At 45.1% G+C, this 13,957-nt stretch overlaps 1 protein-coding gene across 2 annotated transcripts in view; it reads right to left on the reverse strand.

Moving 5' to 3' along the window:
- LOC138260928 (protein bicaudal D homolog 2-like) overlaps nt 1-13,957 on the reverse strand; it is an 82,172-nt gene that overhangs the window by 16,653 nt on the left and 51,562 nt on the right. For both annotated transcript variants that reach the window (XM_069209453.1, XM_069209454.1), the window contains exon 7: nt 1,674-1,825. In XM_069209453.1, the coding sequence (XP_069065554.1) occupies nt 1,674-1,825 (152 nt within the window). The remainder of the gene's footprint in view (nt 1-1,673; nt 1,826-13,957) is intronic.

Genomic DNA, 13,957 nt, shown 5'->3' on the forward strand with positions numbered 1-13,957 from the left:
TAACCCGGATGAGCCTCTTAAAAATCTTTTAAGGTAGGATGTCAGAATAAGATATCAGTACTGTATTAAAAGGCTCCACAGCCATCTGCAGCAAACTGCTGTTACCATTAGAGACCCAAGGATCAGACTGTTAAGCTGGTTGTGGAATTGAAGTGCATAAAAGAAAAACTTGTAATGTTCTATGCACAGAGGATCTGGGTAATCAGCTATGACATCAAGACCATACCATGTCTATGAATATCGAAGTTACAACTTTATTCCAAAAGCATCCTTGTCCTCCTCTTTTCTCTCAATTTGGCCCCACTAATAGAAGGTGATTATTTTTCACTACACTCTGCTTCTACGTCTTCACCAATTTAAAGACTGGATTCTTCTTGCTGCAGGTGGCTCACATGTACCCAAACACTGACTGGTTTGCCACCAGAGCTTCTTCCCCCAAGACTCCAACCTTTGGACCACTTCTCTGCTCCACAAGTTGGGCTGTTGATCAATGTAGAGAAAAGATGCCCGGCAGAACGCAGGCAGATTTATTTACCCGGAGGTTCTGGTCTTAAGCTTAGAATTGCCTTCTCTTTCCCAAGACAGACCAGAGGCCTTTCCACAGCACAAGTCCCACTTGTGTTGACACACACAGCTTTGTTTGGGGACTCCCAGAGTCAGCGTCTCATGCATCTAGGGGCTCCTCCTCGCTCTTAAAGTGCCGAACCCAGTTGCATCAGGCATCCTGTGAAGGTAATATCGCTTTCATCGGAACCAGAAAAACTGCTCCGCAGCTTTGATCAGGTTGCGTGCGCTTTTAAGCACCTGTTAGTTGGTAAAACTAATATCCAGTTAAACATATAATCATATGTGGACTACAATAACTAGCACCACATTGATTCAACTCCCTCATACAGAGCACAGGTATTATCCAGGACTGGATGAATGTAAGAGTTTAGTGGGCTGCTTGGCTTTGTCTCGGTGTAAAATTGGCTCACTTTATTCACAGACGTCCTTCAACAAGGGCAGTGCTTGCCATGTAGCAACTTAGCACTTTCCACCAGAAAGGATTTCTAAACTGTCCCAGGTGCAAAACCAAGAAGGCCATGATGAGGAGGCTTTTTTGGATAAATTTAAGACTACAGGTTCCAGAATACAAAGAAAAACATCTGTAGAAGGTAAGTTACACATGCATGGCCCTGGAAAGGTTAAAGCATTGCCCAGCTGTGCTGCAAGGGAGTTCAGAACGCTTGAGGTCCAGGATTCAAAAGGATGGCACAGTCTCCACTTTGGACCTTACAGGCAGCTCATCCGCGGAGGAGTTCTACAAACAGTTGAGGTGCTTGTTTTAAGGGTTGAGGTTAGATGAACATCACCGCCACAAGGTGCTTTGGCACAGTGCTCTACAAATACAACAAACTGGTCAGGGAGAACACAATGCTAATTGAAAAGGCCGCACTTATGCATAACAAATAAACTGAACATGTTTAGCCCAAGTTCTGCCACCAAGGCCAAGTATTTTGTGGTACCTACCCGCGCTGGTAACTTCCCAAGTTCCAATGAAGTGGAATATTGTAGAGCGTCACACTATATCTCTAATCAAATCAAGTTATTGCTTGAATGAACCCACAAACAGCAGCTAGCCTCGTTTAATATCATGAGATGCCAAGTTCAGTAAATACAAGGTGGCTTACCTGCTGGCAAACACTGCTCGCAGGGAGGAGAAGGTGGCAGCGTCTTCCTTCAGAGCCTTCAGCTCGTGCCTCAGCTTCAGCATGGTTTCTGAAATCAGACTCTTTTCATTCTCGTACTTCCCCTTCAAGTTGGCGAGGGCAACTTCTGCAGTCTAGAGAGGAACACAATTCAAACCATATGAAATTCAAGTTTCTTGCAATGTTGGTCTACGCTCAGACCTAGGTCGCCCTGACCTTTCACCAGCAGAAACCGTCACAGGCAGTTTGCAACATATCTAGGTGGGCCTTACTGCCCACCCAGGGGCTCAGTAACCACAGGCACTAATCTCAGATTATCATCTTTCCGGTGTTATTAAAAAGAGTGCCACTTTATGCAGGTTAAAACACCTACTGTCAGTGCCTAGAGAGAATCCGATAGTGTTTATTAGTGTTACTAATATGCATTATCATTGAAGTTCATTGTGGCTTAGTGCATGCATACATAGTTCCCCACCACTTGAAATCAAAAGTTAAAAAACACTCCCAAACTAAAAAGCGGTTTCTGATCGCAATCAAACATCAGCCAGGTGGTCCTAAATCCACTGACTTTTTAATCCTGTGGTGGGAGGGAGGACCACAATAACAGGTTGCCATGAAGGGTTCAACTCAGTACCTTTATAACCTAGAATACTGTATTTCCCCTTTGAGCATATAAGAAAATAAATCACAGATCAATGTGTGAACACCCACGGTTCCTTTGGCTTATCTACTGCATCAATGCAAGGCTTCCTCCAGAGAATCTATCCGAGGGGAAATTCTTAAGCTACCATTATTTACAGAGAAGAGCTAAACTCTATATATCCTGCAGGAATTGAAGATAGTTGGATTTTTCTTCGGGAAATTCTGCACAAAAAGTCACACTGGTGCGAACAACTCCCTAATTATAAATCACTCTACAAATCAATTTTCAAGAACAACGTCATGTGATTCTTTTTGTCTTCTTCATACACTGTCTTCAGTGGGTTTGCCCAGCACATTTGCTGGATTACTAGGGGGAGTTTCTCGACAATTCCAAGCAGAAATCATTATTTGAACACTACAAAAGTTATTGCTTTTAACACAAAATGATTAGTAGATTATCTCAAACTGGGCATACCAACACTTGCAGCATATTTACATAAAATCAAACACAGAAGTAGACAGAAGTACAACGCAAGTGACAGTATGGCAGGGTCAGTTAGCTCTTGAACCGCAAATCTGTCACATCAGGCATGCAGAACACAACATGCATAACTTTTGGTGCAGGTATCACAAAGAGCAAGTGGACCACATAACCTATTTCCCCGCTTATACCACAAAAAGAAAGATTTTACAACAGACAAAAGTAACCTAAGGAAGTAAGCATGGAACCATAATGACCATCACAATATTACATGGAGGAAAGAAGTTAACTTTATTACAACACAAAGTAGCCTAAAAAATTAGGTTTCTTAGCAATTCTAGAATTTTTTTTACGAGCAGATGCCACTTCCATGACAGGAGTATGTTACACGAACTCACCACGAGCAGTAACTACAGAGGAAATGTTACTATTCAAAAGGGAACACTAACACTTTTCATTCATACAAGAACTCCCCGACTCACTTGGCAAGGGACTGTGCCCTGCATCACAAACAAGTACTATATCATTAGAGCCAAAGCTGCGACCTTCTTGCCGAATACTCTTCTAAATTGGGATTATTCACAGGTTATGGAAAAGAAACAACTTTCTCATCTTGCCAAACAACTGCTCCTTTCTCGCTCTCCTTCAGTTTTCTTACATAAGGACCACAAGGCACCTTGATAGGACTTCTAGCTCACTCTGACAACACAAGTAGGAGAATAAAACCTAAGGAGGGCAGCCTTGTTTGAGAAAATTGAATTAAGAGGGCGGAGCGACTCGACGTACCTGTGCCCGGGCTGCCAAGTACATCCTCTCTCTGGCAGATCCGGGCTTCCAAGGTGCAAAATAGACCTGTTCTGGAATGCGTATTCTCATTTTATGGGTCAGAAAATGGAAGCCCCTTACAAAGCGGATAGAAATAAGACTATTTGATTAAAAAATTGACTCTCTTTGATGAACAATGTAATGCCTTGAAAAAGCCCCAGGTGAACCCACCACAAGGGGGTGAAACACGTGTCGGCTGTCTTCTTTTATTCCTTAAGAAATCTTCAATGCACGAAATTAATAAATGCACCAAAACTGAACCTGCGAATCTGATGCATTATTTCTTGAATATGAACTGAGATACACCATAATAACTTCAATATCTTCAAAGTGGGTTCTCGATTTTCTCGGATTTTCATTTTGGACATGGGGTAAACTGGTCCATACCCCCGATTGATTATCCACTGCCTAATACCTAAACCGGGCATTTTCGAGGAAGGGAGAGATGGACCATTGACTTTCTGTATCTCAACATCTATTGCACGTTTCTCCCATGCACCATTCAGAAACTCAACAAACACCAATGGCTTCATGCGAGTACTAAACTCTTGTCATGCTTGGTCCATGCAAAACTAGATACCACAAAATGTTCGACAGAAGTGTGTAATGCGGGTCACCAAGTCTTTTCTTTGAGACTGTCACCTTGGTGCCACTCCTGTGCGAAAGAAATCAATCTATTTTAGAAATCCACAAGAAGACTGGCACACTTATCTTTAAGAACAGATACCAACTCAATGTTGAGCTCAAAACCTCCCAAGCAGTAGTAGTGCACCTTGGGCCACCCCCAAACAAGCAATTTCTTGGACTCTTCAAGCAGACTTTCTGCATGCATAGCGGACAGCCATTCATCACAGGTGACGGTATCAGCAGGCCCAAGACTGTCACTAAACAAACCAACCGCACATTAAATTTAAGCAACATCTGTAACATCTCTAGTACATTCCATTGGAAATCTTGACAGGAAATCCGCCCTGGCATTGCCTCGCCCCGTGCATACAAGACCATAGCATGACAAGTCTTGGAAATGCTCTCCCCAAACCATTTTCACCCAGAAGGCGGTCGGTATACAGAATTAATTCATGTCCCCAGCTCTAGGTGAAAAAATGTTGAGCGGCTCAAACACATGCAAGCGCCTCCCTCTCAATCGTGCTGTGATGTTGTTCTGAATTCTTTAGTGGACTGAAAAGCAAAAGCCACAGTGCGCTCTTTTGCATCTACTGCCTGCCCGAGTACAGCACCAAAACCCTTATAACTTTGCATCAACAGCTATTATGTATGTTTCCTTCAATAAACGACTATACAGCTGGTGAACTAACAATGTTTTAGTTTCCTCATTTGCACACTTTCCCACATTGGTACAAAACAAATCGATCTCCCTTGTGCAGTAGTTTTTTCAATGATTCAGTGATGACTGAACACACAACACAAATATTATTGGAAGAGACCCAATATGGACTTTACTTTGTCAACACGTACAGGCTGAGGCGCAACTATGATAGCCTTGGTCAAGATGATCCAGATACTCCATAGTTAGTTAAACATTTTCATTTAACTTTTTAATGCAATGCACCACTATTCCTCACTAGGATGCTTAGCCTGCAGTCAACAGTGAGATTGTGCTCCTCATCGGTGCTAGCAACTGTTGATTCCAATAACACTGCTAGGAGAGCAGCATCCTACTTCCAATGGCACAGACCGAGAAAGACTGCCCGTCGATCATGGAGGCAACATCAGGCAGCATGATGCAGGTGCCCACAGCAGGCCAGGGAAGGCAGGCTTCGAGCCACATACCTTAAGCTGCTTTCCGGTGAAAAGTGAAGATCCAAGATCCACCTACTAGTTGCTACTTGCATTGTGCTGGGGAGGTTGAACAGGGCTGCAACTTCGATTCTTGCCTTGTCTCTCTCTCTTTTTTAAACCTCACCACTTTCATGATTACCATCTTGATTACCGATGTTGGTGCAGATTGTTCAACCCATGCCCTTTACGTACCCTACATGATTAGTACTAGGAACCTCTTGATTCTAGTGATCACAACTGTAATGGAAAGCCTATAGACTTAAATGGCCATTTCAATCAATCTCCAAATGTGTGGTAGAAGCCACAACGCAGGGGGGCAGCTGCAGGGCACCAGAACTGGATGAATGGAAAAGGTCCATCACGTCTGAGATAGAGAACCCCGCTCACATCTACCTATTCCCAACCAGCCTCAAAAGCCCCAAAACAGCAAAGCAACCAGTGTTCTTGAAGTCTGGCCTATACCACCTTACAATCAACCTGGTGTCTCCAAAGATGGTTACCCACAGACAGCTGCTATGTGTATTATTAAGGCATCACTGAAAGGGAACAACCTCCCGAAGTTGCAAGAATAACTAAAAGATCCTAAGCTACCCAAATATCTAATGAGGATCAGAAGTTCAGAAAACTAATTTAAAATTTAAAAAAAAAAAAAAAAAAAAAACAGATTCCAGTAGCAGTAGCTGGACTGCGTTCCTGTGAAACCCTGGCTCCAATAGGCCACCTGCTCTCTTCTAGAAAACTCGGTGTGTGCCTCCTCCCATATTTAATGAAATTCTACTTAGAAATAATTGCAGAAAAAGGGATGGCACCCTCAATGACACCACCAAGGCATCTGATAGGTTAGATTGGATGGCTTCTGCTGTGAAATTGACCTTGGACAGAAGATCAGAAGGTGGATAATGGCAGGTTACCACCATCCTAAAGCAAGAATTAGGGTCAGTGGGAGACTCTCACTGACTTAAGATGGATAGTTAAATTAGGCTGGGGTGTACAGAATTACAAGAAACATGCTGGTTAGGGACGTGAGGTTAGCAAGTAATTCGTTCTAACTATTTGTTTGCCAGTGTTATCCCAGTCTTCCTGGAGGGACCTCAGCAGTTTGCTCCCACCTCTCATGAATGACTTTTTAGATTACCAGAAGGTTCAAGATACACTGAAATAAATTGGAGATTATCAACATTTCCTTTCCCCAGACGACCTTATCGACACTGCATTTGGTGACTACATTTAGATGGTTTGACTAGCGATAAGGTATTTGAGATCAGACCTAGAGAAAAATTTAGTGACGATCTAGGTTTGTTGAAAGATGCAGTGTAGATAACTCACTGGGTGGAAAAATAACTCTTTCCTGGTTGGGGTGTGTCGCAGCTATTATGACACACTTAGATTTTGGGCCCCCTGGCAGTAGAGAACATTTGTAAAAGTGTTACACCTCTATTTCTGGGTGCCCCAAACATTAACAAAAACAGTGCTATCCCTACCCTAAACAACCAACAAACGGTGAAATAACAGGTCCTCTACTGAAAGACGTGAACATAGGGAATACCTACTAGCGATGCCCTCAAAAGGATGACAGTAATTGTAAAGCACGTGTCAAAAGTTGACAAAAATGCCATTTCTTATATTACCAGTGGTTTGACATAAGTGCCTCCATTTTGTAACAGCTTCCATTTTAATTAAGAATGTCATTTCTATGAGCGCGCTCAGACAGACCCGTTTCTAGGTTTTGTCTGCATAGTTTCCTGGAACTCGGACTGGGAATTGTGCGTTAAGAGATAACCCTCCACCTGCATTCTCACCTTTGGAATGTGTTTACTAGAAGAATCCCTCAACTTGCAAGTTCTTGCTCTAACCGGTCGTAACTGGTTTGTGTAACCAAAGCCTCTTTGTTTGATCAGGTATAAAAGCTGTGTGAAAATGTATCTCATTGTTACTTTGCCTTTGTGCCGGCTTTAGACACACTGGTTTATTGTTTAAACACAAGCTTTATTCGGTCAACAGACCATCAAAGCAATACAATACAAATAAATAATCATCATGAATAAAACCGTACAAATCTACCATAAACCAAATTTAAGAAAAGAGAATAAAATCACTGCTTGCCCAATTTAAAAACAATTAAGATCATTGTAGATAAGTTACGTATACGCCATGCCGCTACTAAAATCTTGCTTACAGCATAAATTAACACATTTGAATTGTGACTTTTTAGAATCCTCAGAGCTAAAGCACATTTTCTTAACCCCAAGGTCTAATTGGATCAGCAAAATTTGTCGGGAATTGAAGTTAAGTAAACAGGACAAAAAAACATAAAACGTTCTACTGTTTCAGAGGAATTGCCACACACAGGACAAATATCAGAAGTTAAATTGGATCCGCATCTGCTCGTCAAGGCCATCAATGGTAATGTTCCAAAGCGGAATCTGGCATACAGTCCTTTGCCTAATAGGTCAGTGTAGGAAGTTGGCTCTGTGTGCATACTATTCCTTACTTTGAAATAGTGCATAGAGTCCAAGGGTTCCCCTTAGAGGTAAGATAGTGGCAAAAAGAGATAATTCTAATGCTCTATTTTGTGGTAGTGTGGTCGAGCAGTAGGCTTATCAGAGGGCAGTGTTAAGCATTTGTTGTACACACACAGGCAATAAATGAGGAACACACACTCAATGACAATTCCAGGCCAATAGGTTTTTGTATAGAAAAATATCTTTTCTTAGTTTATTTTAAGAACCACAGGTTCAAGATTTACAAGTAATACTTTAAATGAAAGGTATTTCACTTAGGAACTTTAGGAACTTTGAATTAGCAAAATAGCATATACAGTTTTCACACAAATGGCAATAAGCTATTTTAAAACTAGACACAGTGCAATTTTCAACAGTTCCTGGGGGAGGTAAGTGTTAATTTTGCAGGTAAGTAAACCACCTACAGGGTTCAAAGTTGGTTCAGAGCAACCCCAAAGTTACCACACCAGCAGCTCAGGGCCGGTCAGGTGCAGAGGTCAAAGTGGTGCCCAAAACGCATAGGCTTCAATGGAGAAGGGGGTGCCCCGGTTCCAGTCTGCCAGCAGGTAAGTACCCGCGTCTTCGGAGGGCAGACCAGGGGGGTTTTGTAGGGCACCGGGGGGGACACAAGTCCACACAGAAAGTACACCCTCAGCGGCACGGGGCGGCCGGGTGCAGTGTGCAAACAAGCGTCGGGTTCGCAATAGGATTCAATGGGAGACCAAGGGGTCACTTCAGCGATGCAGGCAGGCAAGGGGGGGGGGGGGGGAGGCTCCTCGGGGTAGCCACCACCTGGGCAAGGGAGAGGGCCACCGGGGGGTCGCTCCTGCACTGGAGGTCGGATCCTTCAGGTCCTGGGGGCTGCGGGTGCACTGTCTTTACCAGGTGTCGGGTCTTTGAAGCAGGCAGTCGCGGTCAGGTGGAGCCTCGGGATTGCCTCTGCAGGCGTCGCTGTGGGGACTCAGGGGGGCCAACTCTGGCTACTCAAGGTCTCGTAGTCGCCTTGGAGTCCTCCCTGTGGTATCTGTTCTCCACAAGTCGAGCCGGGGGCGTCGGGTGCAGAGTGCAAAGTCTCACACTTCCGGCGGGAAACGTGTGTTGTTTCAAAGTTGCTTCTTTGTTGCAAAGTTGCAGTCTTTGTGGAACAGAGCAGCTGTCCTCGGGAGTTCTTGGTCCTTCTAGATGCAGGATAGTCCTCTGAGGCTTCAGCGGTTGCTGGACCCTGGGAACGTGTCGCTGGAGCAGTGTCTTTAGAAGTGGGGAGACAGGCCGGTAGAGCTGGGGCCAAAGCAGTTGGTGTCTCCGTCTTCTCTGCAGGTTTTTCAGTTCAGCAGTCCTCTTCTTCTTAGGCTGCAGGAATCTGAGTTCCTAGGTTCTGGGGAGCCCCTAAATACAGAATTTAGGGGGGTGTTTAGGTCTGGGGGGTTAGTAGCCAATGGCTACTAGCCCGGAGGGTGGCTTCACCCTCTTTGTGCCTCCTCCCTGAGGGGCGGGGGCACATTCCTATCCCTATTGGGGGAATCCCCCATCAGCAAGATGGAGGATTTCTAAAAGTCAGAGTCACCTCAGCTTAGGACACCTTAGGGGCTGTCCTGACTGGCCATTGATTCCTCCTTGTTTTTCTCATTATCTCCTCCGGCCTTGCTGCCAAAAGTGGGGCCGTGGCCGGAGGGGGCGGGCAACTCCACTAGCTGGAGTGCCCTGGGGTGCTGTAACAAAAGGGGTGAGCCTTTGAGCTTCACCGCCAGGTGTTACAGTTCCTTCAGGGGGAGGTGAGAAGCACCTCCACTCAGTACAGGCTTTGTTACTAGCCACAGAGTGACAAAGGCACTCTCCCCATATGGCCAGCAACATGTCTGGTGTGTGGCAGGCTGCTAAAACCAGTCAGCCTACACGGGTAGTTGGTTAAGGTTTCTAAGGTGCCCTCTGGGGTGTATGTTACAATAAAATGTACACTGGTATCAGTGTGCATGTATTGTGCTGCGAAGTTTGATACCAAACTTCACAGTTTTCAGTGTAGCCATTAGGGTGCTGTGGAGTTCGTGCACGACAGACTCCCAGACCATATACTCTTATGGCTACCCTGCACTTACAATGTCTAAGGTTTTGCTTAGACACTGTAGGGGCATAGTGCTCATGCACTTATGCCCTCACCTATGGTATAGTGCACCCTGCCTTAGGGATGTAAGGCCTGCTAGAGGGGTGACTTATCTATACTTCATAGGCAGTGTGAGGTTGGCATGGCACCCTGAGGGGAGTGCCATGTCGACTTAGTCATTTTATCCCCACTAGCACACATAAGCTGGCAAGCAGTGTGTCTGTGCTGAGTGAGGGGTCCCCAGGGGGGCATAAGACATGCTGCAGCCCTTAGAGACCTTCCCTGGCATGAGGGCCCTTGGTACCAGGGGTACCAGTTACAAGGGACTTACCTGGATGCCAGGGTGTGCCAATTGTGGAAACAAAACTACAGGTTAGGGAAAGAACATTGGTGCTGGGGCCTGGTTAGCAGGCCTTTGCACACTTTCAAATCATCACTTAGCATCAGCAAAGCCAAAAAGTCAGGGGGTAACCATGCCAAGGAGGCATTTCCTTACAGTCCGGTATTATATCTAGGTATAATTCGAACTCCGGGTACCATTTAAAATCAATAAAAAGATTAATTAAACGACCATTAGATTTGTGGGAAATATAGTTGTTCCGTGTAAAGGACCAGTAGGCTCCCTTCAATACTTTTACATGGGACTTCTTAAATTGGTGGGGGTTCTCCCATAAATCTCTCAGGCCCAGTGTAGAAAACCAGCTGGATACGTGTTTAATCCATGGGACGGAGGTAGAATTAGAACATTTTAGCAATTCTAGAAGTGAGGACTTATATACGACCAGTTCGGGGACTATCCATAGCCTCACCCAGTACAGCAGAGGTCGTAGAATAATTAGGTCGGCCATTCGTTTTAGCCCTAGATCTAGAAATAAGGGGATTAATGGGGTGCTCATGGGGCATGCACATAAAGCCCGTGCGAAGCTATTCTCAATTTTGGTTATTCTGCTACTATCTGACATGCCCCAAATCTCTGCGCCATAGGCAGCAGCACCCTGCGCCTTGGCCACATAAATCTTTATTGCTCGGGATACAGTTTTGGCAATTGTGCTCCTATAAAGGCGCAGTATGGATGCTGCCCGATGTTGCAAAAGCCCAGCACTCTTGCTGAACTGTTCCTCCCAGTGAAGTAAATCTGTGAGCCTCACCCCCAGATAATCGATGGAGCTAACCTGGTCCAAAATAACACCATCTAGCCTTATAGTGCATTTCTTCCGAGGGCCGGAGCGAAGCACAATCAATTTAGTTTTCTTCAGGTTCAGCTCTAGACAAGAATTCCAACAAAATAAATTAAATTTGTCCACAAGAATTTGTAAACCCATAGGGGTTTTTGAAATGAGTAGGGAGTCATCCGCGAAAAGGAGAATAGGAATTTTCTGATTAACTAAGGTAGGAGCATCATTCTGACATGCCCTTAATTCTTGCACCACCTCGTTAATAAATAGAGAGCAGGAGTGGTGCTAGCACACAACCCTGTCGAAAAACCTCTTTTTAGTCAATTCACGTTGGTTGCCCCACCTCACTTGCGCATATGTGTCTTCATGCATGCGTTTCAATAGATGGATTATATTGGCTGGTATCCCTATTTTGTATAGCACTTCCCAAAGCTTTTCTCTTGGGACCAAATCAAAGGCAGAACGCAAATCAACAAAGGCAACATATAGGGTTTGCTTTGCCAGAACTACATATTTCCAATGTAGCACAGCCAACCTAAAGGCCTGGTCTACAGTACTTATTTTAGGCCGGAACCCCGCCTGTAGCGGTGAAAGAATCTGCTGTTCCATGACTCAACTCGATAGTCTACCTAGGAGCTGTTTGGCAAAGATTTTTTGCAGATTATCAATTAGACTAACCGGTCTATAGTTGGTTGGGAGATTTGAGTTACCCTTTTTGTAGATGGGGATAATTTCGGCACCCTTCCACGTCTCGGGAATCTGTCCTTCTGTGATTTTATTTGACAATAAGTTGATATACCAGGTCCATATAGATGGCTCGGATCTATAAAGATCACCTGGGATTTTATCTGGTCCTGGGGCTTTACCAGATTTCAAGGAATTGATAGCATCAGCGGTTTCTTCTAAGGAGAAACAGATGTGACTCTCAGGGTCATATAGACTCCCATCGGGTAAAGAAATGGCAGGGTTAGCATTTAGTAAAGTGAGGGGGGTCTAATCCCACATTATCACAATCAGAAGCCCCAGGGGAGGTAGTTCCCTCATAAAGAAGAGAGAAGTGCTCCACCCAACTTTCGGGTTGAATATGATTCCTTAGATTAGACCTACCCCATCTCTCATGTTTAGTCAGCAATTCCCAGAAAAGAGTGTTATTATTTGTTTTCGTAGCATCCAACAACTCCTGCCAAATAGAGTCTTCCCAGGATTTCTTTGATTGTAAAATTGTCTTTTTGTACATACATCTTGCTTGTTTGATCGCCCCCGGGGTCCCAACCTTAATAGCCTTTTTTAGGCTGGACTTGGCACTCATACACAAATCGTTAAACCATCTACTGTTAGTCGGAGCCCTGCATCGCGGGCTTACCGTAACCTTTTTGTAAAAAATACTTTGAAGTTTGACCATCATGTCTTCATGGATACCAAGAAGAGAAATAGACTCAGGATCAATATCTTCATAGGCTGACAAGTTATCGGAAAACATTAGGTAAATCTTGCGTAACAAGTAGGGGTTCGACATCACTTTTGGCCACCCTACCTTTGTGTAAGCATTGTTCAAAATAGGGGGAGGGACCGTTGTGAGTTGTGTGTTCGAGGTTCTACCGAAGATATTCCCAGAGAGGGTGAGTAACAGGGGCTAATGATCGCTCTCGCACCTGGAATCCACCCTCATATCTCGCAATAGCGTCCGAAGTCACACATCCACTAGGAAATAATCGATAACACTAGTCAGAGAACCTCGTTGGAATGTAGGTGCACGGTTTAGATCAGAAGGAGTACGGTCATTACAGGCCCGAAGGCCAAACTTTAAACATAATGAGGCTAGCTGTTGGGCAAGGGCTATCATCATTCACTTGTGCAATCCCCCATAGTTCGTCCTCCTCCACGGTTAAATCACTAAAAAACACAGAGGGTTCGAAGGTACAATTTACATCTCCAGCGATAATTAAATAAGAGTTAGTTTGTATAGTATCTAAAAAAAAAAAATCAGAGAGTAAAGTTAACCTCTTAAGTGCGGGCGTCGGCCACTGGCCGACGCCCACACACCCTCCCTGGTGCGAGTCACGACCAGTGGCCGACACCAGGAAGGGCATTAATAAATCCTCGGGTGCGTCGCACCCGAGGATTTATTTGTTATTTTTTTTTCCCCCCCGGGAGACACGGAAGCTACCGTGTCTCCAACCCGCCCCCCACCCGCCCCTTTGTGACGTCAGCGCGCCGCGAGGCGCGCTGACGTTGCAAAGGTGTTTTCCCCATGAAAGCAGGAAGCAGCCTTGCGGCCGCTTCCTGCTTTCATGGGGAAAAGGGCCTTTTACACGTTCGGGAAGGCCTCGTAAGAAAGGGGAGAGTCTCCCCTTTCTTACGAGGCCTTCCTGAAAGTGTTTCCTGGCCCCCGATCGCAGCACAGCTGCGATCGGGGGCCAGGAAACACTTTCAGGAAGGCCTCGTAAGAAAGGGGAGACACTCCCCTTTCTTACGAGGCCTTCCTGAAAGTGTTTCCTGGCCCCCGGTCGCAGCTGTGCTGCGATCGGGGGCCAGGAAACACTTTCAGGTTTCCTGGCTCCCCCGATCGCAGCACAGCTGCGATCGGGGGGGTCAGGAAACATTTTGAAAAGGCCTCGTAAGAAAGGGGAGACTCTCCCCTTTCTTACGAGGCCTTCTGAAACTGTTTCTGGCCCCCGATCGCAGCTGTGCTGCGATCGGGGGCCAGAAACAGTTTCAGAAGGCCTCGTAAGAAAGGGGAGAGT

This window comes from Pleurodeles waltl, chromosome 10 (genome assembly GCF_031143425.1).
Source record: "Pleurodeles waltl isolate 20211129_DDA chromosome 10, aPleWal1.hap1.20221129, whole genome shotgun sequence".
Classification (NCBI taxonomy): Eukaryota; Metazoa; Chordata; class Amphibia; order Caudata; family Salamandridae; genus Pleurodeles; species Pleurodeles waltl.